The 27,891-nt window shown below is 41.5% G+C and overlaps 1 protein-coding gene across 2 annotated transcripts in view; it reads left to right on the forward strand.

The window, feature by feature from the left end:
- Ebf2 (EBF transcription factor 2) overlaps positions 1-27,500 on the forward strand; it is a 196,473-nt gene extending 168,973 nt beyond the window's left edge. The window contains exons 11-16 of one of the 2 annotated variants that reach the window (XM_035452552.1): positions 7,410-7,498; positions 8,885-8,950; positions 9,035-9,212; positions 11,482-11,667; positions 21,572-21,673; positions 25,127-27,500. In XM_035452552.1, coding sequence (XP_035308443.1) covers positions 7,410-7,498; positions 8,885-8,950; positions 9,035-9,212; positions 11,482-11,667; positions 21,572-21,673; positions 25,127-25,158 — 653 coding nt within the window. In that variant the 3' untranslated portion in view covers positions 25,159-27,500. Of the gene's footprint in view, positions 1-7,409; positions 7,499-8,884; positions 8,951-9,034; positions 9,213-11,481; positions 11,668-21,505; positions 21,674-25,126 lie in introns of both variants that reach the window. The other variant, XM_027390269.2, reaches the window with a different exon arrangement.
- Positions 27,501-27,891: the final 391 nt, after the last annotated feature.

Raw genomic sequence — 27,891 nt, forward strand, 5'->3', positions numbered from 1 at the left:
AGGCCAGTGCTGTGATTTGCCAGCATCCTAGGGTGGCAGACAGACCAGACAGACTGCCAATCAATCCCCCCACCTCATCTATCACCCCTTTTTACCTCAAATTCTTACAACTCCACAAATAACTTCTGTGGTGCCGTCTTTGTGGCTTGCACTCGTAGCGGTCAGGACACAAGGGACTTCTATTTTAAAAGACCTTTTTTTAAAAATTGTGCATATGTGAGTGCCCTTTATGAGTATATGCTGCAAGTGTGTGAGTACCCACTGAGGCCAGGGGAGATGTTAGATCCTCTGGAGCTAGAATCACAGGTGGTTGTGAGCTGCCTGGTGTGGGTGCTGGGAACCAAACTCTGGTCCTCAAGAGCAGGAAGTGTTTTTAAACATGGAGCCATCTCTTGAGCCCCAGGAATGGCTTCTGTAATGTCAGTCTTCTGTTGATGAGATCTTTCTAATGCACCAACAAATAGCTCTTTCTCCATGTTCATTGGGGCAGCTGGATTTTGGGAAAACAGAAGAACAACAAAAGCTTGGGAAAGTCTGATCTGCTACATGTCCCTCCTCTGAAGATCCACAAATATAAAAATTATGTAGACTATATGGATATCATCAGTCCTTTGGGAGAATTAGTATTGAGCACTAGCCAGCTTCCTGTTTGTGAGTGGTTCCCACATAGACATTTTTAGTTAAATACTATTTACTTAAAAAGTAACCTTTTCACACATTTTTTTTTTAAAGTTTGTATCTCTTTGTTGGGCCCAAGATATGTAAGGAAACTCATATATTATACTCACAGTCAAAATGAGAAGTGACACTGAAGATCCAGTCTCTCAGGAGATATGTTATGAAATCTCAAGGTATTGATGAAAGTTTTTCATGGCTGATCCAAATGGGATTTAGACTCTGTGGCAGTTGAATTGTGTGTTATTAAACTCCTTAAGCAAACCCGAATGATTCCCAGTGGAGGATTAAGACATTCTATGTATAGCAAAGACGGAATTCTCATGTCGGAATCTTCTCTATTGAATTCCCCCTTGATTAGCTTCTGTAATATTTAACTTCATGCCATGCTGTAATTATTTAATAAAAGGTAAATATAAATTATACTTCAGTGGGGATATGACCTTTTACCTAAATGCTATATTCTAAAGAAAGACATAGATAAACAGAACCTATAGGTTGAAGCATAATTTTAATTTACTCTATCTTTGTCTTGCCAGCATTTCTCTGTGTCCCCGTCAGCCAGCGCATTGGCAGAACTTCACAGCATCCCACACTCCATGTGGTGGGGGAGGTTGTAAATTTACAGGGATGATGGCAGTTAATGACCTGCTAGGTCCTTTGAGACAGTCTTAGTTCTGGTCTTGGGCACCTCATTAGCTAATTGAGGTTTGCTTGGCTCACCTCAGGTCCCCAAAGCCAGGGAACACCCAGGGAGGTGGGGAGAGGTAGTGTGAAGAGAAGGGGTTCAAGGTAGAGCCCGAGAAGTCAGTTTGGAACGAAGTAGACACTATCAAACTCAGCCTTGCAGCATGAATGAAGTCTGAGGTGGTCTGATGCTGTCTCTAATGGTTTGGTGTCTGTAAAGAGTCCTGGTAGGTTTGATTTCGTGACTTCTACTTCAAGTGTGCACTGGATTCAGTGAGACTTATGGACCCTTGTGTCTGGTGCTTTTCAGCCTGTTAGAGCAAACAATGGGGACAAAAGTGTGATGAATTCCATTCAAGAGAAACTGTTGTGTGCTAATCAGAGAACCCAGAGTTGGAAGGCTGAGAAGAAAGGTTAGTGGCAGGGGGCCGTCTGTGGTGGCTGGATGCCACACTGCTCTCCTGTAAGGAAGTCTGAGCTTGCCCCAGTGAATGAATATACAGAAAGGAGGGGCAGACCGGAAAAAAGACCATAAGTCAGCCTTCCTATCCTTCCCTTCCACATGCCTTCTGCACATTATAAGCCCTGCCCCCACCGCCGTGTCTATAATTTTTTTCAGTTTTCTCCAAGTAAGACAATCTGCTCGTTGGCTAACAAGCAGTGCATAGCTCACATGAGATGAAGCAATGGCTAATTCTGAGGATTTTGTTGTGAGTCTGTTTGCCCTGCAGCATCAGGCAGCTGTTGTGTTTGCTGGTTGATACCAAATGGTGCCTTTCTTTCACTATCGGTGGCTGCAAAGTCAGGTGGCCCAGGCAGGCTCCACAGCCATCTGTAGTCCTTTCCTTGAAGCTGGAAATGAAGCACCGAGTGCAGAGGGAGGGACAGTGCACTTGCCCTGCAGAGAAGGTTAAGAGTACATGTTTAGGAGTTAGAGACACCAGCATTCAGAGCCCATCTTTGCCAGCTGTCACTGCATTTAGCATAGGGACAGAGCCTATAGGGTGACAGCGAGGGTTAAAGAGCTAATGCGGGAAAAGGGCTTTGCCACCCCCCCCGCCATGCAGTGTCCGTCCCTTCAGTGAATTCTGATAGTGGCAATAGCCCTTGTCATCATTGCATAATACAGTCACTGACTGACCATCTGTGAACTAGGCTTCTACAATTGTTGCTATTATAAGGTTAAGTGGAAAGAAGTTTACAAGATGATTTCAGCAATGCATTTAGCTACTCTTACATGCGTTCTAGATAAGAGGGAGCTCTGGGTGCAAGTCTATCATACACCTCCCACTCTGAAATACGTATGGGGATACTTTTAGGAGAAAAAAAGAAAGAAAAGGAAAAAACGTAGTATATTAGTTATTTTCCTCATTGCTAGGACAAAGCAACTTAAAACTCTGTAGGCTCAGAGTTTGAGGATGCTGTCCCTCAAGGCAGGACAGTACAGGGGTGGGAATGTGAGATGAAAGGACTCCTTGTATCTACAGTCATGAGGCAGAGAAAGATGAACACCAGAACACAGCTCATCTTATTTTAATTCAACCTATGACTCCAGCCCCAGGGATGGTGCTACTCACATGCCGGGTAGGTTTGCTCTCTTCGGTTAAACCTTTAAGGAAATACTTAAAGGCATAGACATCTCCAGGAGTGTGTCTCCTAGGTGATTTCCAGTTGGCCATCAAGATTAACTGTTGCACATGCTATTTCTGCTTGGAGCTAGGCTAGTGCAGCCGGCATGATGGGAATTTTGTGCCATGTGCTATTATGTGTAGGGTTGCTCTGGAGGATGTGCAGAAGCTGGGCTTGAGACTCTTGGGAAAGAACAGTTTAGAGATAGAAGAAGGACTGGAGAGATGACTCAGTAGTTGAGAGCCTGTACTGCTCTTCCAGAGGACTTGAGCTAGATTCCAAGCAACTATATCAGGAAGCTTGCACCCTTCTGTACATAAAGCTCTAGGAGGACCTGCCACCTCTGGCCTCTGTGAGCACTTGCAGTCAGTGCACACACTTACATAACATGTGTACATAAGACACACACACACACACACACACACACACACACACACACACACAAGTAAAATAATAATAAGGAACTATAAGAAGACCATAGAAAGACATATAGTTAAAAACATGGATGGCATGCTAAATATTATGACCTGAAGTATTTAAATAGGCTCTGATATAAATCAGTGGTAGAATGCTTGCTTAGCAAGTGTGAGGGTTGGGTTTATTTCCTAGTAACACACAAACATATGTGCATGCACACATACACATGTTTCATTAAACAAGACATCAAAGCATTACCAGCTGGTCTTACCAATCAATGAACTCCAGGGTTAGTGAGAGATCTTGTCTAGAAAAATAAGGTAGAACACAATAGAAGATAATAAAAATTGAGTTTGGGCTCTCACCTGAATATAAACATACGTATACTGACACACACACACACACACACACACACACACACACACACACGTATGTATACCACACACATACATACACATACCACACACATGTATATATACTGCCACACAAACACACGTATATATACCACATTCATACATACATATACTGCCACACACAAACATACGTTTGCATACCATACACTTACACACACATACCATTACACACACACATGTACATACACCACACAAATGTACACATGCCTTACACACACCTTAATATGTAATCATATTAATTGCTTTGTCACTTTGACAAAATCAACTTAAAAGAGGAGGAATTTATTTTGGCTCGGGACTCACCACGGCAGGGAAAGATGGCTCATCCTGTATTGCCAGGAGTGATAGACATCAGACAGGAAGCAGACATGTATGTCTCCTTCAAGTCTCTCCCCAGTGACTGGCATCCTAGGCCACAGTCCCACAGGTCCCACAATCTCCCAAAACAATGCAACAGCTAGGGACTAGGTGTTCAAATGTGAGAGTTTGGGGGGACATTTCACATTTATACCATAATAAAGTATTCTTGAGTAAAAGAAAAAAAGAGATTAATTTCTATTAGGAAAGAGAATGGGCCACATGGTGGTGGTGCATGCCTTTAGTCCCAGCACTTGGGAAGCAGAAGCAGGCTATCTCCAGGCTCAAGGTCAGCCTGATTTGCAGAGTCAGTTCCAAGATAGCCAGAGCTACACAGAAAAAAACCTGTCTTGAAAAACCAAAGTAAAAAAGAAAAGAAAGTGAAAAGTATCACGCACCTCACAAAAAATAGAAATTAAAATGGTAGCAATATAAGAAAAAATTCATTAACCTCACTGATGAATAAAGAATTATCAGTTGAATTTAAAAAATAATTATAAGTTGAAATAATTAAATACATAGTAGGAGGGAATGTAAATTCACATATTCTTCCAAGGAGTGATTCGATAGTATGTGTGAAAAGCCTTAAATATAAATCATACTTTTTGGTCCAGTAATTCTAATTTTTGGCATTTTCTGATGGAAGTAATTAAAGTTATGCACAAATGATAATTATTGCTTTGGTTTTTATAATTGTGAGAAATTAGGATCACATTAAATGCCCAAATTAGGAAGCCATTTAAATAAATTATAGAGCATGTCACAGAAAATATGCAGGCATTTAAAATAATGTTATAAAAGAATACTTAAGCAGCAGAGGGAAAGCTCATGGCATACAGCATTATTAGGTGGGTTAAAGTGAGCTATGCAGCAGGATAAATCACATTTCTCAGGGTAATTTTAAGTATGTGCTAACCCTGGGCATCCTGTTTTCTGTCATCCAAAAAGAAGTATTTTCATTATTTTCTTTTGTTATAGCAGGAGTACAATTTTATTGTTCAAAATTCAGTAAGAAGTAGAAAGCGAAAATACTTCATCCTATTCCATCAATACAACTTTTAAAAATACTTTGATTAATTCTTGGAGAATTTCTTACAGTGTATTTGGATTATATTTGCCACCCCCCATGTCCACAGCTCCTCAGCTTGGGTGTGGGGTGAGGGCTTGGGGAGTGTTTTCCTCCTCCATGATGAATGTTGACTAGCCTAATGTTGTTCAGGTCTTGTGCTGGAAGCTACTGAGAGTTTATGAGGGCAATGATCCTGTCATGTCCAGAAAACACTGGCTCCTACCATCTTTCTGCTGCCTCTTTCTCTGTAGTTCCTGAGCCTTAAAGAGAAGCCATGTGTTAAAGATGTACCAATTTGCAGATGAGCACTTACCTTCTACACTTTGACTAATGCTTCAACCACCAAACAAAGAAGCTTCTCTCATGAGGACTGAGAGCTGTATTAATCTATTCGTAGAGAGCTAAGAATTTAGAGGGCAGTTTGATAGAATGTCGATTTAGCAGAACCATAGCATAAAAAAGTGCCAAGAGCACCCCAACTATGGGTTGTTGGTCATACAGTACCAAGTATGTATTTCCTCCAGTAGACTAGACTACAAATAGAGAGTGGTTACCCTTAGAACATCCTTGCTGCTGCTGAACCCTGTGGCATATCTTGCTATTCTGGTTATCATGATAGTTTACAAGGTTCACAGCTGGGTAAGGTTATTATTTACTTCATCCATGCCCTCCCCAGTAGAATGAGTAGCACCTTCTAATATTATGAAAGCTAGCCAGTAGGGAGAAAGGAAGCATCCTGACTTGATTTCTCAATGACCCATTACCAAAGTGTGTCATATCTTGAGCAATAAGGTGGGTAAGGTGGGCAAGGAAGAACAGAGGCAATAGCCTGTATTGTTTGGGATACCTAACCCTGCTCACCTCTTTGGTGGTGGCTTTATGTGTGATTTTGTTCTTTCCAATGTAATCAAAATGGTTTATAATTTGTTTAAAGAAAAGGTATCATTTGATATCTTAATAGCAACAAGTATTTATAAAATACATATGGAAAGGGGAACATTAAAAAACATAATCCCCTGTGCTTGCTGTTGCCTAACAAGAATTCAGGAAATTATTATTTTGTGTTTTAGTTTTTTTTTCTTTTTACTTTGCTTTGGTTGTGTAATAGTTTTAAAACCATAAAATTTAAACCAAAAGAAAGGAAAGGAGGAAGAAAAGGGACTGACTCTAGAGAACTCTTTAAAGCAGAAGAAATACCACATTATAACATACCCTCACTCAGTAACTTGTTTTATAGTTACCAAGTAAAATGTCTAATGTACGTCAAGCTCTGTCATTAGCCATGAGACACAGTGGTGAGACAGAATAAATGCTGCTCCCCTGAGCCTTTCAGGGCTGTGGGAGAGCATGACCCTCTGAGAAAGCAAGAGTAGAAACGTATAATTGCAAATTAAGAGAGTATAGTTTGCATTAGAATAGTGTCCATGAGACTCAGATCATATATGAATGCAAATATTTAAGAGGATGATTCAGAAAAAGGGGATATTAGAAGGATAAATAGACGAGAAGATATACTTGAGAAAGAGAAGAAGCAAGGAAGGAGAGGAAGAAAAATGACACAAAAGTAGTTCGTTCGTTGTCTTTCTAAGACACTGGGGTATAGCTGGGCTGGGGCGTGTGGCTAAGTGGTAAAGTGCTTGCCTGACATGCACAAGGCCCTGGGTTCTACCCCCTGGCATTGAAAAAGAAAGATGAGAAGGAGAGAAAGGAAGAACGGATGGAGGACAAGGAAGAAAAGACATGAGGGGAGAGGAAAATGAAGGAAAGAGAGGAAGAAGAGAGGGAATGGAAGGGAAAGAGAGAGGAGGAAGGAAAGAGGAAGGAGAAGGCATGAACTAAAGGAGGGCCGGAAGACAGCTGTAATTGGCCCATGACTGGCTATGTAACACTCTGATGACGTGAGAACAAGCAGAAGATGGCAGGGATGTGTGCTTAAGACAGAGATGTTGAAGCTTTGACTTGTTATTTTAATGGTAAATACAAATTCCAAACTTAAGTGTGAATTAACCAATGTCAGCAACACAATCCCCTAACTGATTGCAGCACCATGTATTAAGTCTTAGAAAATATCAAAACTCTTCAATACCCATGAAGGATTTCATTAAAAAAAAAATCACTTTATAGCCCAGGCGTGTGCTTAAAGAAATGGCTTTGTCTTTCAGCCTTAAATGAACCCACTATAGACTATGGCTTCCAGAGACTGCAGAAAGTCATCCCAAGGCACCCAGGGGACCCCGAGAGGTTAGCCAAGGTAAGGTTGCTGGGAATTGTCACATGAACATCTTTTTGTAGACACTCAGCAAATTTAGACAAATCCAGTCATTTGATTCCCATTAAAATTAATTAAGCCTTGAAACTGGCTATGCTTTAGATAACAGTATGAACATAAGGCTTCTGCTAATTTTGAAATATATTATGTTTAATATCTGAAGGAATGTGGAATCTGAAAGTTTGGTCTCATAAAACACATATGCTACAAGAATAGCCAGCTTATAAAACGCTGCCAACAGCATGAAGACAAATATTTGCACCATTGCTTAAAAGTGTAAATTTCACTGCTTTGTATTTAAATAGGACTTTTATTAAGTGAGAACTGTGGAGACTCATCAGTCTATAGGCAAGCATTCATGGAAGGCCTACTGTGTACATAGGAGCTTAATGAGGATAAAACGTCTCCATGCAAAACTTTTATGAAAGTGGTCATTTGTGAATGAACTTGCTCAGAAAGCATCACCTTAAATCTGGCTCATGACATCATCATTTTTATTTAAAAGTAACTCCATTTATTTATTGCCATTTGAGTAAAGAGAATCTGTTAGATCCTTTACATTTCTATTGGTGTTTCAAACATGTAGATTATAAAATGACATGTTCTTTATTCTATATTTGGATAAGAAGCCAAATACCAGTGGCTCCAACAACATACCTTTCTTTTCCTCCTGGAAGAATACTCAGCCCCATTAAGTCAGATGATACCTGGACAGCTGTTGAATAACAATTTAAAATGCTGTAAACAAAACAAAATAAAATTTACAGCAACAAAATCTATCCCCCCACCCCCTACACACACACACACAAAAAAAAAAAAAAAAAACAGGAGGTAGAAAAGGGAATAGGGAGAAGAGGGATTAGTGATTGCTAATTCTTTCTGGTTAAAATGAAGAAGAGGAACTATTATGGAAAAAATTTTTCTTTATTAGAATAAAATTTTGAGTAGGTATTGCCAAGAGAATTTCGGTGTTTTGTCAACTCCTTGGCAAGCGGCTAAAGTCAGGACCATCAATCACTTGAAGAATATCTGATTAATTAAGAGTACCAGAATTTTTAAATGCAATGGTCTCAAAGTCATTTTCAATAGAATATCCAATACAGTATCAATTTTAACTGACTTTGCCCTCAATTTGGTGGGTGTTTTGAGTAGCATAAATCATTATGGAGCCATTATACAACAGTGAATTTCTGCAGCTACCCATTTGTAGGATTTGTAAATGTGATTATATGCTATTCATCAAACCTAGCATCAGACTTCCTGGTTATTACATTTGTAGGCAATGTGTGAACTTTTTGTTTTCATCGATAATTTTCTTGTTTGCCACTTGGGACTTTATTGTACCCCACCCTGTCTTTTCTTTCTCAGGAAATGCTATTGAAAAGAGCTGCGGACCTAGTGGAAGCCCTCTATGGCACACCCCACAATAATCAGGTTAGATGTGTGCATCTTACACTTCCTGTTGAATTTGACTCTTGATTCTGGATACAGTGCTCACCTCAATGTGCCCTTCTGTAGGACATCATTTTAAAGCGTGCTGCAGACATTGCGGAAGCCCTGTACAGTGTCCCAAGGAACCCCAGTCAGATTCCAGCTCTCTCCAGCTCCCCAGCTCACAGTGGCATGATGGGTATCAACTCTTATGGCAGCCAGCTGGGAGTCAGCATCTCAGAGTCCACACAAGGAAATAACCAAGGTACTACCTACCCTTCTGAAAGTCAGAATCCAAACAGGGCCTCTCCGTCAAGAAGCCACCTCTGCTGGGGGAGGAGTTAGAGGGCACATCATAAACTACCCAATGGGGCTTGTGCCTAGGTAAACCCCACTATTAGAGATGGGTTATTTAACCATTCTAGATAGTCTGTTGTTAGTGTCTGAACTCTCTGGGAACTAGATAGAATTCTTTTGACTAGGAATATTAACAGGTAAAGTTGACTATCATAAATTTCAAAGAGTTTAGGCATATGGAAATGAGGCTTACAGCTGTTCATCGAATGTGTTTTATAATGATGCTCTGTGATAATCAGATTGAATGACAGCTGACAGCACCATCATCGTTCATTTCATGCAACTCTTGGTAACCAAGAGTATTGGCTTAGTGTTACTTGGTAATTTCTATTGTACATTTTCTCATATGGAAATATATGGCAATTTATTTAGTGAACTCTATTTTTTATATGAAGTCTACCATATGAAGAGTTGTTTCAGTGAGGTTTATTCCATTAAGAGACCCATCTGAGTGTGTCATAAATAGTTCTTTGAGAAAGATGACTTTTCCAAATAACGTTCTTAACCTTAGGTATTTGTTTCAAATTTTATTCATCCACCATGGTAAATTATTTTTCATTTGATGATATATTTTAGACTTTTTAAATTTTTTGTGTTTGTTTATTGGTTGGTTGGCTTAAATTTTTTGAAACTCAGACAAGCTATGATGTAGTCCAGGCTAGCCTTAAACTCACTATGTAGTCCAGGTTAGCCTTAAATTTGTGGCAATCCTTCTGCCTCAGATTCTCTTGTGCTATGATTATAAATGTGAAAGCATTCTTTATAAAAATATTGATATATGTACCTATATCAAGATATGTATTGTGTAATATATGTGATATATATCCATGTGGCACACATACATACACTATGTATAAGATATCTATTTATATCTATATAATCTATCTATATATATTTCAGTGTTGGGACTTGAACCTAGAGCCTTGCCTATGCTAGGCAAGTGTTCTACTATTGAGCTCTGTGTCAGGCTTTCAGAAGCATGAGGAAACTCTTCATCCTTCATGTCACTCATAGCCTGGATGTCTGTGCTCATGTGATGACACCTCAGAGCCCTGGGTTGATGTCATTCACTGTGCCCCTCAGTGCTTTTGGGTTGAAAATGATGTCCAGCCCACACAGAGGATGGCAATGACTTTGAAGTACCATTTCCAAACTGCTCAGCAGAATACATGTGGCCCCAGAAATGTTGCTAGGACACCCTCAGGAAAAATTCCATGGTGTGTTGAGTGTTGAGTTTGCAAAATACTAGATTGGCAAGTTTTGAGAAGGATATTTATTCCTCGGGTCCTTTATTTGACAGTCTTCCAAAAAAAGAAAAATGACTTTGATGTACAGTATCTGCCCTCCTTTGTTTGGTCACTGAACGATGTTTTCAGCTCCATTCAGAGAGAGAAAGGAAAGAGAGAGGAGAGAGAGAGAGGAGAAGAGAGAGAGAGAGAGAGAGAGAGAGAGAGAGAGAGAGAGAGAGAGGAGAGAGAGAGAGAGAGAGAGAGAGAAAGCGAGCTAGAGATGCTGAGGGGAGAAAGCTGGGTATGGTGGTGCCCAGCTGTAATTCCAGCACTCTGGAAGTGGAGGCAGGAAGATCCACACTTCTAAGCCTGTTTGGGATGCTTAGCAATTTCCAAGCCAGCCACAGAAACATAGTGAGATCCTGTCTCAAAACTAGATTATAAAATAAATTAAGACAAAACAATATAAAGCAACATAAATAGAAGGGGGGAGTACCAGAGGTGTAGCCTGTGTAGAGCAAAGAAGTTATAAAAAGTTGAGAGCTGGGCTATCAAGTACCAGACTGCAAGTCGATAGGGGAATTAAGCTCTGGTGTTTTGTAGCATGGCCAGGTGACAGTAGTTGACAATAGTTTATCATAAATTCCAAATAGGCAACAGAAACTCTTGAATTCTTCCAGTACCAGAAAGTGATAAACATTTCAGGGGCTAGATATGCCAGTCATCCCAATATAATCATTGCCCATTGCGTGTATAAGAAGAAATTGCAGGTGGGGGGCAGTGACTTCATGTCAATAAAAAATAAAATGCTGCAAGTCAGCTCCGCTTCCCACAGTTGCTTGGCAGTGGTGACTTTATGATCTGGGACAGATATGGACAGATATCTCCACGTTTGGCCTGATGGTGGGTACTGCTTTGTTTACCTGGCCTGTTTCTTCTGTTGTCAAGGATACATTCGCAACACAAGCAGCATCTCCCCTCGGGGATACTCCTCCAGCTCCACGCCTCAGCAATCTAATTACAGCACCTCCAGTAACAGCATGAACGGCTACAGCAATGTCCCTATGGCCAACCTGGGTGTGCCAGGATCACCAGGATTTCTGAATGGATCACCCACAGGCTCCCCATACGGAAGTAAGTGACCTTTGCCATCCATCTAGCACTGTAAGCCTCCCTGCGAGGGTTCACCTGCCGGCCTTTTAGGGAAGAGCTGGGTTCCCAAATGGTATACACACATGGGAGGCAGTCTCATTTCTTGATGAGATGTCCTTCTTGTCTTTTGTTCTTCCTTTTGGCTGAACTTGGACTCCCAGTTTATGCAAGTCCTCCAGGGAAGGATTCCCTTGTATGAAGTCTAAGTGGCTTGTGTGTGTGGAGGAGAGGAACAGAGATTTCATTTGAGCTAAAGCAAACCTTTTTCATTGGGTATTTTCTTTTTTTAAAAAAAGCTTTTAAATGACTTATTAATTTGTACTTTATGTGGATTGGTGTTTTGCCTTCATGTATGTCTGAATGTATGTCAGATCCCCTTAAACTGGAGTCACAGACAGCTATGAGCTGACATGTGGATGCTGGGAATTGAATCCGGGTCCTCTGAAGGAGCAGCCAGTGCTCTCAACCACTGAGCCTTCTCTCTAGTCCCTTCCCTGGGCATTTTCACACACACACTATTTCATTTCAGGCAAAGGAGTTTGCTGCTGCAGCTACGCTGTCTACCCACTATTACATAGCTGGAATTTAACAGGCACAGAACTGATGGCATCTCATTCCTGTCACACTTTAATCTGTTGTTTTCTTTCACGGTTTATTACATAGAATCCACATTGATCACACCCACACCCCATTATCTTCTCTTATCCCCTTACCCCTCCCTCAAAGCCTCTCTTCCTGATAAGTCACATGTTGTTCGGCTTGTTTGTGGACCATTGTGGTTACTTTGAATAGCTTGCTTGAGGAAGCGTGACTTATTTGATCAAGGGTAACTTACCAGTGGCTATACTGCTGAGGAACACTACTTCCCTTTCCCCAGCAACCATTACCCACCTATAGTTCCTCGGGGAGGAGTGGGACCCTAGACAAGACATCCATATTGTGCTCTACTTGACTTTGTGGCATGGCTCTGTCCTCCATTAAACACTGCCAGAGAGATGGAAGTTGACTGTGTGTAGCAGCTTGCTGGATTGAGACAGAGCCTCTTAGCCTTAATCTAAGGCCTCAGCAGGAAAGTCAATGCCTTGAGAAGTTGTGAAAACCCATTTGGGTTGCTTTGGGAGTTAAGCTGGGAGCTTACACAATGGTCCCTGGAGCCTGAAAGAGTGTGTGTTTTTCAAACCTACTCAGGGAATACTTGAGGCCAAGGGACATGCTGACACAGAGAGCCAAGTGATGGAGTCGAGTGTTCTTGAAATGTTGGCTGTTGTCACAAGGCCAGTGCCTGTCCTCTCTTCACCCAGAGTGGCTCCCTTGTGCCAGAAACAAGGACGTGTCAAGGACAGCACACAGCCCTGTCAGCCACCACTCAAGCAACAGGCCTTGAAGGGCTATTTCTCACTGCCTTCTGACCTTTGGTTCCTGGGCCCATGTATTCCTGAGTTATTTCTAAGCTGTGCTTTTAAATCATATAATCAATATTACCCAGTGTGATGGGGATACAGGATAAGCAACCAAGTGCAGTATAGACCCTTTCTTTTAGTACAACTAGCATGTGTCCTGTACATGTTTCTTGTCACACAGCCTGTACTCACTGGAGCAGTTTATGGAAGTAGATTACTGTTGATTGGTTTGTCTTTATTCTACTTAAAAAAATCCTTATCTTGTGCCAAAAGTATGTGGTAGAATTACAATAATCAAATGGGCTGTATGAATGTGTAACATGGGAACCAATGGGAAAGTGAGGCAAGGAAGGAAAATGCATTTAGAATAACTGGATAAATCTAAGGATGGGCATTGATGACATTCTATGTGAAGAGCTATTGTTTCCCAGCTACAGATGCAAAGGTTGTTGTCATGTCTATCTGCATATGACTTTGTTAGGGAACTCAAAAGAAACGTGGGCAGTTTAGCTGCTGCCACCAGGGGAGGTTTGTCACACACTTGGTCATGAATGATTATGTGACAATGAGGCTCTCCCTTTAACATACCCACAAGGAGTATGATGGCATGAGAGAGGGCCACCATGTGAACAAAGCTACACAACGATGATCACAGTGATTCACCTATTCTTCTCTATAGGTTAGAAACAATGTAGAGCCCTCTACCACTTTTTGGCACAAATATAATAATTATTACCACCACTTTCTCTTATAAGAGACAAGGGTCATAGTAGATAGATAGATAAATGGCTCAATTGGAACTAAAACACCTGTCACCAGACTCACAGCATTGTACTTTAAAGTTAATCAACAGTAAGCATTGAGACTACTTACAATGTACCATTAGACCAAAGCAGAAGGAATTATTTTCATCTGACTATTCCTTAAATTATTTTATTAAACTTATTTTACGTATTTGTGTGTATGCATGTATGTACACACATACGCACATGAGCACCCTGATACATGTATAGAGATCAGAGGACAACTTTCAGGAGCTGGCTCTCTCCTCCTCAGGTCATCAGGGCCCTTTACCCACTGGGCCATCTTGCCAGCCCCCATCTGGCTGGTTTTGATATATAAAAATGGCAACTTCTCACGGTTCAGTCATGTGCTTGTGTGAAGTCAAGTCATGGCTGAGAATATGAAATAGTTCTTTTATAGATTTTAAATAGTTTATTAATACGTTAAGTATGTACTCCACAGTGCATCCTGTGGAGTTATCAGTGTGTGTGTGTGTGGCAGGTGTTCAGTTGGGTGTTATTTGCCTAATGTTTCTTACTAGATAATTCATCCCAGACAACAGCATTCTGCTCACTCCAAGTGATTTCAGAAAAAGTTACACCCCAAGTCTTTAAGTCATCTGTTAACATGGGAAGACAAGATGGTGTGCTGCCCAACAGGGAATAAAGAGACCTCAGAGAACTCCCCCCACCACATCACCCCTGCTGTCCTGAAAGTAGCCACTTGCATCTTGATATTTGGAGGGAGGGTCTGAGAAAATTGCAAACTGTGAATGGGATTCCAAATGATGCATTCGTTACGATCAAATTCGCCTGTTGTAAAATCCCAAATTCCCACTGGAGTTCATTACGATAACACCTGACCTATATTTCCACCAGTGAGGTCTTCACTTCTCTGGGAAATATTTTTTAAAGCGCAGGGGAAAAGATTTCGTCAGTTCAATTGCTGATGTCCAAAAACAATCCTATGTGGGCTTTCTTTTTTTCCACTTTTTTTTTCTTCTAATGAGCCTGATGTGGCTGGACCGTGCCGTGGGGCAATCACTCGCCAGAGACATTAAAACAGCAATACAGCCAGCACTCACTCTCTCTGTCAAGTTTGCCTTGCCTTCCAGCCAACACAGAGCCCTGTATCTTCCCTGCATTTGCTCTCATGCTCCTTCAAAAATGGCTAAACAGATGTTTTGTCAATCTCACACACACACTTTACTTCCTGGCAGTAGCCGTGTGTGCCAAGTTCCAGCTTGGTACAGGTTTTTATGCCTGGACTTTAAGCCCCTGACAATAGGGGGTTCTAATGAGATGCTGACAGACCCCTCAAGTGCCAGCAACTGCCTTGGCTGGATGCAGTTGCAAAGGAGGGACTGTGAGTTCCAGTAGGGGTTAAGATGGCCAATCAATCCTTGTAAGAAGAAAAGTGATTTTTCTTCAACTCCCAGGTTCACACAGATTTCTAAGCCAGACACGCTTGCCTTTGCTTTGGCCTCTAGCCACAGATGGATAGGTGTCGAGAGACATTCTCAATTGGAAGTCTGTGTGATCAGCTTTTCCAAAACGGTGCACTCTGCTGTCCCCAAACATGGTCTACTCAACAAGCCTGCAACACCCACGGGGACCATGTCTTCCAAGCAGAATAACCATCGAGCCAACCCAAAGTATGGGACAGAATCCATTCAGGCAGTTATCCAACCTACTTCACTTGCAGTCTTAGACCATGCCCTGGGCTCAGTATTTTTATATTTTCAGAAATAAATAAGAAGACATTATTGTAGAGCATTAAATGGCTGTTATAAAAAAACTCCAAACATAGGGAAATAGTTTTTAAGAGAGAGAAGACTCCCTTCCTGAGAAAGGTAAGCTCAACAATTTGACATGTTTCAATTGCATTTCTTAAGGAAAAAACAAATTCTATGATAGTAGAATTCTGACTCTAGACATTTTGAAAAGCATGTATAGGCTCAAAAGAGAAAGAAATGACATGCCATGTCTGTGCAGGTATAACCATTGTTTTCTTTTGTTTTCAGTACTGGGGGTCAAACCCAGGGCCTTGTGCTTGCTAGGCAAGTGCTCTGCTACTGAATAAAATCCTCAGCCCAGCAACCATTTGGAAATATAGCCTTGGGCTGGAGAGATGGCTCAGTGGTTAAGGGCACTGGCTGCTTGCTTTTCCAGAAGTCCTGAGTTCAATTCCCAGCAAACACATGGTGGCTCACAACTATCTATAATGGGATCTGGCATGCAGACAAAACATGTAAAAATAACACATAAATAAAATACATGTAAAATATATAAATAAAATTTAAAACGAGCCATCCATCATTAAAAAAGAAAATACTGCCTTGTGGTCATGGCAGACACACTTTGAAAACTATGATTGGGAATATGCAGGAAGGTACTCGAAAGGAAGGAGGGAGGAAGGCAGACAAATGACTAACGTCATAGATGTGACATCAACTCTAAGAAGCCCTTCAGTGGTGCAAACCTAAGTCTGAGACAGGAGAAGAGGAATTAGGAGTAATGTTTGCCTTAAAAAGTCAATTACCGGGGCTGAGGGTCTGGCTTAGCAAGAGTGCTTGCTTTTCAAGCATGGAGACCTGAATTCAAGTCCTCAGAATCTAGTAAAAAAGCTGCCTATGATAGTGTACCTATAACCCCAATACTTTGGTTGGGGGGTCAGGTAGAGACAGGAAGGTCGCTGGGGTTTGCTCACTACTCACTTAGCTTCTGGCTCAGTGGAAGACTTGTCTTAAGGGATTGAGGTAGAGAGAGATAGAGCAGGATACATGATGTCATTGTCTGGTCCCTTGTGTGCACAGACATGCCCATCTCCATCACACATTCTCTCTCTCTCTCTCTCTCTCACACACACACACACACACACACACACATACATACGCACACAACAACAACAACAACCAATTGTTACCATCCTGCTTTCCTTAGGAGTTTGAGAATTTATTAGTGTCTTGGTGTCTCTATTGCTGTGATAAAACACTGTGGCCAAAGACAACATGGGGAAGAAAGGTTTTATTTCATTTGAAAACTCTCAGATCACATTCCATGTCTTAGGGAATTCAGGCCAGGAACTCAAGGCAGGAACTGAAGCAGGGGCTTTGAAGGAGTGCTGCTTACATACAGGCTTGCTCTTCTCGACCTTTTGTTAATGATCCTGCTATTTCTTGCCACCTGCCAAAATGGACATTTTCCCATTTTTTTAATATTGGTAGCTTTAGTTTCTCCTATATTACATGTAATATACTTTCACCATAGAAAATTCTGAAAATAATGGACAAATGAAAGGAATACATTTGAAAATACAATTTTGTCAGCCAGAGTTACCACAGATTAAATGTTTATCACATCCCTCTATGCTTCGCTTCTTGTATTTTTTTCTTTAAGTAGAAGTTGGGTTGATGTATATATAGATGTATATATTATTGTGTAATCTGCTTTGTTCATCCAAAGGGGGTATTCCTGCACTGTTAAATATTCTTCTCAAATATTAGTCTAAATGTTTAACATTCCATTGTATGGGCTTAATATGTTTTACCCTACTATGGATCATACATTTCCCAACTTCTTATTGCTGTAAAAAGTCCTTCAATCTTCTACTTTTTGTTGGCACATTTGTGACCATCCCTTTGAGATCAATTCTAGAGATTAAATTAGTGGGTCAGATGATATGAACATCTGAACAGACTCTTTGTATTGCCAAAGTCCCTCTGGAAAGAGGCTGAGTGAGTTTCCTTGCCTGTTGGTCTTAATTTTTATCTGAATAAATGAAAACTAGCAATTTTTACCACTGATACTGCTGTTTTATAATTCTGCAGTTGGAATAGCACTCTTGTTCAGGTCTCTTGGTCATTTTCATTTGTGTTCTTTGCCTATTTTCTATTTTTTCCTTTTCCTAATTAACTCACAGCAAGCAACACATTAGCTATCAAGGGCATAAGCATGGCTAAATACACACTGCAAACATTTTTCTTGACTTGTCATTTGCTTCTTGTGCATATGTGTGTTACAGAAGCTTTTTCATGTGTGTCAACTCTATCTTCCCAACTTCTGTTTAACCACTGACTTTGTGATTTAAAGAGGTGTGCAAAGCACATGACCTTTTGAGGTGTTGCCTACCATCTTCACAGCTTTATTTCTGCAAATAACGCCATGTCTACTTAGATTTACTTTCACACCAAACCCAAGGAATGACTCTAAATTTTATATATTTAATATCCCACTGGTTAGCAAATTAGTTTTATGCATCAGTTCCCAACAACATAACATGTACTACCATCTTTCTTAACCATTAGGTCTCATGTATAACAATGTCCATTTCTGGACCTTGTTTTCCCCCAACTATTTGTCTACCTATTTGTTAGTATAACACAGGTTTATATTTACCACATCTTTTAATATCTAACATCAGCACACTCCTTGTCAAGAAAGCTCTTTTATAGTATGGCTACTGAAATATATAAAGTTAGAAGTTATGTTGGCTGAAATGCATGGAATTCTTTTAAGACTTCTGCTCTAAATGTTTTAAGTTATGGTTTATGGTGGGTGTCATTTGTTATGTTCACAGAATTTTTGAGAAATGTCTTTATAAGGGTTTGCACTTGTCAACTCTGCCGCAGCTTTCTTTTGTGTCACTTTGTAAGCTTTTCCTGAGAAGTTGCTGTGGCCCAAGCCATTCTGTAGGTTGAATCAGCATGTTAGGAAAAGTATTTTTAAGAATGAGATATATGCTGGGTGTAAGTGGATGGCATGTATGTATCTGCGTGTATATGTCTACATGTGTCTACATGTGTATGTGTACATGTGTACATGTGTGTATGTGTGTACATGTGCTATTTGTGTGTCCATGTTTTATGTGTGTACATATATGCATCTGTATATACATATGTGTACATTACATATGTGTATTTGTGTTTGTGTATATTATGTGCATTTGTGTGTACATGTTTTATATCTGTACATGTGTGTACATGCATTATGTGTATGTAATACACATATGTAGATTCTGCTTACACTTGGAGAACCTTCTCTGGTCTTGAACAAGACCAAGCTAGTCAATATTCCATAATAGATAGGAAGGGAGTCATCAATCCCCTACCCCTATCTGAGAAGTATTGACAACTGATGGCTTCTGGGGAAGGGAGAGTCAGTTTTCACTGAGGCGTGACCCCTAGTAGGTTGATCACTATTTAGTGGATGGCCCTCACCCAGGAGCATGTGAGCAGCACAAATTGGACTTGGTAGATTATTTTTTAAAGACATGAAGTTTGGAGGGATTGTTGAGGTGAAGGTGGTTCTAGGGGAATTAGAGGAGGAGTGGGGAGTTAATAATCACAATATATTATATGCATGTATGAAATTCTCAGAGTTAATAACAATATCATATTTTTAAAAAGGAACCTTCCTTGTTACCATGCTTGAGTGAGGCTATTGCAACAATGGAAAGTAGGGTGTTGTTTTGGTATCTATATTGAGGATTTAATGTTGCAGAGGTTAGACCATGCTCAGAACCAGAGCTTCCTGACTTTCAGCCCTTCTTTGGCCTCTAAATCTGATATTAAGGAAAGGAGGGAACATTTTATATTACTTTATATTTTATTGATGCTAAAGCCAAAGTTAGAAGAGGATATTAGCCTAGGGATCATAAACAGATCCATTCCCAGTGATGAGCCCTGCATTTTGTGTAGTACAGTGAATTCATTGGTCCAGTTTTCCACACATTTTCATCCTCATGACATGAAATTCTGCCTCCTTTCCAGTGTTCTTTTTACAAAAATGGTAGAGATGTACTCTGGTGTGTGTTTCTTCATAGCTTTTAAAATCAGTATTAGCTAAGCATAAGTATTCCTTAGAAAGAAACTCTTGCTTTTGATGACTTTGGCTTTATGATTCTGCTCTAAAGATGTCATGCTGGGGGCTGGAGAGATGGCTCAGTGGTTAAGAGCACTTACCACTCTTGCAGACTACCTGAGTTTGGTTCCCAGAACCCATATGGAGCAGCTCACCATTGTCTGTAACACCAGTTCTAGGGGATTCAGTGCCCTCCTCTGGACTCCGTGGACACCTGCATTCATGCGCTCATACTCACACACAATTAAAAGTAATGAAAAAAATCATTAAGAAGAAAGACATCATATTGTACACAACACACTGTCTGTGATTGCTATAGGTGTGACTGAGATGCAGGGAAGAGGGGGTACCAAAGCTTCTGACCTCAAGTCACCTTGTACTTACTTAGTTGTTGGTGCTGTTCCTTCCCCATCTCATTTGCTCCTTTTGAGCAAGCTTAGCAACAAATAAGATTTCCTCCCTGATGTAACTTGGTGGAGTGTGTGCCATGAGGAGGTGGGGCCCTTCGCTGTTTAAACTGCCTTTATTTTTCTTGGAAATTACCACACTTAGCCTTTGGCTCCCCTTAAGTCATTATTTAATGCTAATATTGTTAATATTGGTGGTTTTTATCTGAGCATTATGTCAGGGGAGACTGAATTTCAGCTTTATTTCCCAAGCGTACAGAAAGTCCAGAGAGGGAGGTGATCTTCTGAATGTTAATAAACTCCTGCACTGAGTGAGGAAGAAGCCCATGGCGAGGGCAGTCTTGGTGATCTTAGTCCTGGATGTCAAACCTCTAGGGCATGGGAGTTGCCAGATGCCTCATAGTTCCAGATAGGCCTTTTTTTTTTTTTTTTTTTTTTTTTTTTTGTGTGTGTGTGTGTGTGTGTGTGAAAAGGAGTTCCCCATGCTGTGTAGATGTTTTTCCTCTTGCCATTTTTATCATGGATGAATATCTGTCACACTCCACCCCCTACCTTGATGCCTGTCTTCCCAGAGCATTCTGTCTTCTCATGAGACCGTCCTTTTCTCTAATGGGATCATTGCCACAGTAGCTGTTTTATGTGGCTATTCCACCTGGACGGGGGAGGAATATTGTCACATTCGACATTTTTTTTTCTGGTTTCTCTTTTGTTTTATTGGCATATGGCTATTTTGTACTCAGTATTCAGTTTCAGATGGGTGAGTTCTCTCAAGTTCGCGGATCATATTCAACCCCCCTTCTGCTTCAATACCACACATATACTCACATGCGTATCCGTGCTTGCATATAATGACTCTATGTAGCTCTACAGAACTATAGGTGCTACAGCTGAGAAAGCACATGCTATTGTCTCTCTGCATTTGACTCATATTGCATAACAGGCTGCTCTCTGACAACCCAAACAGAAAGTGGACCAATGCGGCACATGCTAACCCTTCAAAGGTGTGCCATGCCTGTGAAAAAATTTCCACTAACCTAGCCGTATGGTAAATGCAAATTGAAACAATATTGAGACTCTATGGCCCCAGCGAGAGTGGCTATCCCTGAGAAAATGACAATAGCAGATGCTGGCAAGGATGTGGGGGTGGAGAGGAACTCTTACACATGACTGGTGGGAATGTAAACTGATCCAGCCACTGTGGAAATCCATATGAAGGTCCCTCAAGTTTGTTGTTGATTTTAATCACTGGAACTGGACCTACACCTGGGAGTTAATAGTTTCTCACACAAACTGTGGAGCATGTGTATGTTAAGAAACATGGTTTCTCGATGAGCCTCCCCGCTAAAGACTGTCACACCTTTGCTTCCAGTCATGTCATCAAGCCCCACCGTTGGATCCTCCAGCACATCCTCCATCCTTCCATTTTCCTCCTCAGTTTTTCCTGCTGTCAAACAGAAGAGTGCCTTTGCCCCTGTCATCAGGCCCCAAGGCTCCCCTTCGCCTGCCTGCTCCAGTGGCAATGGAAATGGATTCAGAGGTAAGTGAAGGGCCCGCTCCAGGGGTGCATGTGATCTAGGTGTCCCAGGGCCTGGAAAGAAAGGACAAGCATCCCTGCTTCACTCTCTAGCTCTGAGCACTTGCCTACAGAGCTCCTGGAACTTTCGTGGTGGGTCATGAATGGCAGAAGTGCTGGCCTGTGCTCCACCTGGGGCTCGGTTAGTATGGGGGTGAATGAGGTCAAGCCGGGGATCTGCAGGACATGGAATTAGCAGTGGTAGAGCCACATGTTCAACCCAGGAACATCTGGGCAACCCCGAATTGCACTTTCCATGGGGCCCATCACTGTTTCTGGAAGGTGCCTGTTCACCCCTTCAAAGGCCTTGTGGTTATTTCTTATCTAACTGGCTTGCCATCTGCACTTCATGTTCATTCCCGTGGCACACGTGGACGGATCCATCGGGAGCAAAAACACTGGTTATGTGCTAGCCAAATTGATAGCAGGTGCCTGATCAAGGGGTAAAGTAGGGAAGGAAGAGGAAAAAGTCATACTGTTTCTAAGAACAAAAAATTAATATCACCCGTCAAACCCACTTTTGAGCAATGTCCTAAAATGTAATATGACATGACGTAACACAAATGTGATGAGTACATGAGAATCTAATCATCCCTCCGAGAGTGGGAGGCAGCTGATGGCAAGAGAGCAAATTGGAAACTGCTGAGCACCATGGCTCACTGGTGACCCACATTATTTTTGGCTGTTTCTCATGTCTTGACATGAAAACATTTATGACAGGCAGCGTTGGTCAGCAGGGTTTTGTGGGGACGTGGGATGGGCTGTGCCATTCTGGGGACCCCAGCTCTTGGTGGCTTGCTGAAAGCATGTGTGTTCCAAGTCTTTGGAGGGTACCTGGGAGGGTAGCTGAGGAAGCTTGAAAGACATGTTAGGTTTCTGTGCCTTTCACCCCTGGGGACTGTGACTTTTTGACAGAGATGACAGAGAATCTGTCAAAACCATTCCTGGAAACTCAGCTCTCAGAATAGCCACTGAACATTCCTCTCAGTAGGCTAGACTGCTGGAACTCCATGCCACCCAACATGTGGGTAGTTGGAAACATCTGTATATTGGATGAAACTTTTTTTTTTCATCCAGATGTCTAAGTCATAGAGGCACAGCACAGCTTGTAACTAAGTGTCTCCACCTAACCTGTCACTCATCAGACACCCAAGGGCTCCATCTTGTCACTCAGAGCAGGATGAGAACTGTCTCCATGAGGGTCATGCTTACCTCCAGGGAAATAAACACCACAGGGGCAGGGAGGGGAGACATGTCTGCTGTGTCCCCCTCCTCACACCCCGTTGGTGATGATGTCTCTTCTCTCTAAGTTCCCTGCCTTCATTCATCAACTCTAAGCTGAAAGGGGAACAGAGTGGGGAAGTGGAGGCCCCAGCCTCGTGATCCACAGTGTAGACAATACTCCTTAAAACTGGTCCTGGAGACAAGTCCCAGCATTGATGCTCCACATACATCCACTCGCCTTCTTCAGCTGAACAGCAAACTACTGATGACTTGAATCCAGGCACTGGTACTCTAGACCCTGTGCTCTGACAGCACACTGTCTCTCTAGGGACAGTTATGGTGGACCTCCTCTCTTTGCCCATCCTTGACTTATGTCTACTTTGCTACCAGGACAAAGGGAGGGGATTGCTTTTCTGTAAAATGCCCAAGGTGAGAATGAACTGGACAAAGTGCAGTTAAGCATCTCTCCACCATGAAAGTCACCAATGAAAATGTGCCCACCTCCCATGAATTTCTATCATTGTTTGTTGGCTCTGATTTCTCTATGTGCAAAGTCAAGGTCACCATCTAGTGAAATTCCAACCTATCTAGTGTTGGGTGGACCAGGGAAAAGGGCACAAATGGAGCCTGCTGCTCTGAGTCTTTGGCCATCTGTGGCCTGTATGAAAGAGGAAGAGCTGAAGAGCACTAGGTGTCATAGGGGAGAAAATGGCAGGCATGTGTGTCAGGCTATAGTTAACAGCATTTTCTGTCCCACCCTCTGCCTCACTCATGAGGCATTTACAGTTGATGAATATAGATTGTCAAGGTGATATTATATGCTGCGTGTCTGATTCATTTTCTAGCTCCCTCCAGAAACACACACACACACACACACACACACACACACACACACACACACACACACTCGTGAGCTTGAGAGTCTTACACCCCTGGATAATTACAGCAGTTGTTATATATCCAAGTCATCAGGGAGTGTCCAGAATTGAACTGCCTTTATTGAAAACTTACATCGATTCAATATATAGTAATACAGGCAAAAATAATTAAGGCTTTGCTAGCTGTGTAAGACCTTAATCCAGATCTCACAAACATTCAATAAAGGCTGTATGGGCAGGGAAACAGACAGCTGACAATTTTGCCCGAGAGAACTAGCTGGGGTGGAGAAAGAGGGGGAGGGGAGGGGAGAGGAAGACAGAAAGGGAGGAGAAAGAGATAGGGTTAGAGACAGCATGAACGGCCAGAATTTTGGCTATTTGCTTGGAAGCATCTCGGTGAGAATACTCAGAAAGATGCTTGTATGAGAGTCGTTATTCTCCTCTATGCAATATAAACAGGAGAAATCCAGGCATCAAGTATCAGAGATGGTTGGAAGTTTGGACACAAGGGAAATTTTATCACTTTCTACGTATGTAAAAATTCTCTGGGCTTATTACAACACAGCCAATGACAGAGGTTTGTACTTTGCTATGTGATACCCTTCTTTGTTCATTCCCCACACAGGGGGGATTATTGAGCTTGATTCTATCCAGACAAGTGTCATCTATGTCCTCTTGACAAGATGGAGGAGGCCGTGGATGATGTATAGGGCATGGGGAGTGGGGAGTGGGTTGATGCCCAAACTGGTAACGAAGTGAAGTCTTTTCCAAAGACTGGCATTTCTAGGTGACTAGCTCCACATACCATCTGTGAGCACTAAATAAGGATGAACTATGTTTTTGTTTGTTTGTTTGTTTGTTTGTTTGTTTGTTTTAAAGCACTAAACTAGTTTAGTGGGTGATGTTCATGAAGACACTTTAGGATGGAGAGAAACCCTGGTTTGTTATAATTGATGCCTAAGAAGCCAACAGGCTTAGCACCTGGGGTTTTCCTTCTGGTTCCACCCAGTGATGTGGGACATGTCTATCATGATTTGGTTTGCATGTTTACTTCTATTGTCCCAGGATAACCCATTAATATACAGAAATGGTAAAGTGCTTGCCAAACAAGCACGGGGACCTGATGTAGGTGGCCAGCACTGAAGCTTCTGTTAGCCCAGTCCTGGAGAAAACTCACTCATATATGAACACTTCACCAGCTCTTTGGGTTGTATTAGACTCTATTGTTCCCACACCCACCCTCCTCCCCACGATCAGTCTTTCAAAAAAAAAAATAGTCTCTATGTTTCAACCCTGTGTCACTCTTTCCTTACAGCCATGACGGGACTTGTTGTACCCCCAATGTAAAGTAGAGGAAGAGCTGCTTTCTCATAGTACAAAACTACTTATTCCGATGGACCAATTATGAAGGAAGCACTCGGAGCTCGTTGGGGAGAGTTGCGCCCCTGAACGGCCATGTTGGACAGATTTGGGAAGGTGAAGAGCTGCCATGATGGTCTCAAGTTCTTCATGAAGCTTTGACAGTAACTACACAAACTGACCCTTTTGGAGACAAGGACAGAAAAAAATGTCATTGAGGTGGTCAGTGCTAAGAGCAGAAATGCGATTCTTTGTTATGAACATTACAAAAACCACCTTCCTATGTTTGTAAAATATTTAAGAAAAACATTGGCAAACATTCATGCTTAATATTTTGGATACTATTTGTTTTTCTTTGTAGGAAAAAAAGTTGAAAGTTTCTATTTTCTATGAATCCTTTCAGATACCAATTTAGTTTAATGCAGAAAAAAATTGAACAAAACAGGGTACCAGCATGGGAGACTTTCTTAAAAATGAAACCTGAACCGAATGAGGAAATGTTGTATGTGTGTTTGCTTATACTTTAAGCTCTTAAAAAAAACAAAAAGGGAAAAAAATTTAAAATGTTTTACAGTTATTTAAATAAATAAACGTGTAACTTATTGTAAGTAGAAGTAGAAATTAAGACTTTTTTTTAAGAAGAGAGGAATATCTCTTCCTGTTGTAAAATGAAATTGACACAAACAGGTAGTGACAAGTTTTAAAGGTGTGTGGTTATTACAGTTGCTTATTAGATTCTTATCCTACATCCCGCACCCCTCTCTTTTTCTATCGTTTTATTGACCCACGCACAACACTGTAACTTGTGCGGATTCCCTCAGAACAACCCACCACGAAACCAGACTCAGAGACATGCTGGAACACAAACATTCCAACCCATCACTTCATTCCCAGACCTGCCTTCTAAAGAGTTCACAGGTCAGTTGTGGTGTCCACTCTTGGTGAAGCATTTTAAAAACTTCATTCTTTCCCAAGCAATGCAGGGAGTCCCTGTGTTACCATCTCAGCGTTGACTATCCCTAGATAAGAACTATCTCTAAGAAGGGCTCAAGCCACTTGACTACGCTGACCACAGGGTCTTCAGAATTTCTCCTTTGCAGAGCCATCTGGCCTTTCCTCTTCCAGTGCCTGATTTAGGCATGGGGACAGGAAGCTCCACAGAACTTTGCAGAAAGTGGTTGGGGAGAGTAGCTGTGCTCCTTGGATGCTTAAGACTCAGTCTTCGACTGTTCCCTTTCTATGCAGAGTTTTCCTTTTATGTTATTAAACTCCCTTGGAAAAACATGTATCTTACCTGTTTCTGGGAAGAGTGGGGTGGGGTGTAGATTAGAGATTAGAGATTCAGAAATCTCTAAGCTTCTATCCTTCTGCCCAAAGACATGGACATTGGCATTTCTGGGAGATTGGGAGGTTAGTGGTAGCTGGGTTCTAAGCAGTGCAGTTACCCAGCCTGCCCTGGGAACCCTGTGCTGCCTACCTAGTTCTAGGCGGGGGGTGGGGGGTGAGGGAGACCCTGCAGTAGTTGCTAACAGTGGTAGACTCTTGAAAATGTGCGTGGTCCTGGAGATGCAATTAGACTTGCCTGGCTTGACAATAGGATGTCATTGTTTTCCAGGTCAGGTGTCTTCTCTTTGATTCCACAGACTTAGCTCGGGGTTCTTGGTTAGGCTTCTAGCATTGGAAATTGATACCACTTCCATGGAAAAAAATCTTTAGTGCTTCTGAGCCAATTTTAGATGACCCTCTCTTTGCCCCACTGGTTTATGTCCTCACTGACTCAACCCTCAGCTGTCTTCTTTGCCTTTAGTTTGCTTTGGAATTACCCAAGATGACACTTTCCCCCCCTATGCACATGAGAACCCACAAGTTTTGAAACCAGGCATGCTCATAACTCTTGCTGACAGTCCTTCATAGTCAGGGCTCACAGCACCAAAATATATGGAAATGCATGAGAAAAACGTCCCTGGCTAACAATCTGGTACTGGGGAAAGAATGTGTGGAATACGAACCTCACCATCCCAAAATGGAGGCGGAACAAAATTAAGCATGTTTAGAGCTGGATTTGAGCCAATCCAACATAAGGACATTTTTTTTCTTAAGTAGCATAGCTTTTAGAACCTGTGAATCTTTCTCTTGCATGAAGATTAGTGCAGTACTGTCTTCAGAATGACCTTAGAGTCTGTCAGTAGCTTTACACCGAAGACTGTGTGTAACTAAATACCTGACATCTTTGACCATTCACTAGGACCTCGGCAGCCACAGATCTATTTAACTGTACAAATGTGTGTAAGGACTATTTTTAGTGTACTAATAAATTAAAAACAAAGCCACTCTGTCCTCTTTAGTCATTGCTATTAAATGATTCTGGTCCCAGGTTATTTTTGTGCCATTTGGCAGACAAGTATCTCTATAGGTGATGACAAAATTCTGTTCTATTTTTGAGAGGAGCTGTGTAAGATTTTTCATTTAAATGGACAATTTACTGCATTATTTATCTCATTTCTTTTGTTACAGCATCGGAATTCTTTCCAGTTTTTCTTTGCACATTTCAACATGCATGGTTAAAAACCATTATCTTTACCTTTTGTACAGTAAGGCCTCATTTCCAAACTGTATAGTTCTGTTGTTTTTTGCTTTGTCAGTTACATACAGTATAAAGTTGCTATGCACAGAGCTTTTTGTAAAGACAGCTTTTTTGTTTACTGTTTTTAATGGTCTTCC

This window comes from Cricetulus griseus (assembly GCF_003668045.3).
Source record: "Cricetulus griseus strain 17A/GY chromosome 1 unlocalized genomic scaffold, alternate assembly CriGri-PICRH-1.0 chr1_1, whole genome shotgun sequence".
In the NCBI taxonomy this organism is placed as follows: Eukaryota; Metazoa; Chordata; class Mammalia; order Rodentia; family Cricetidae; genus Cricetulus; species Cricetulus griseus.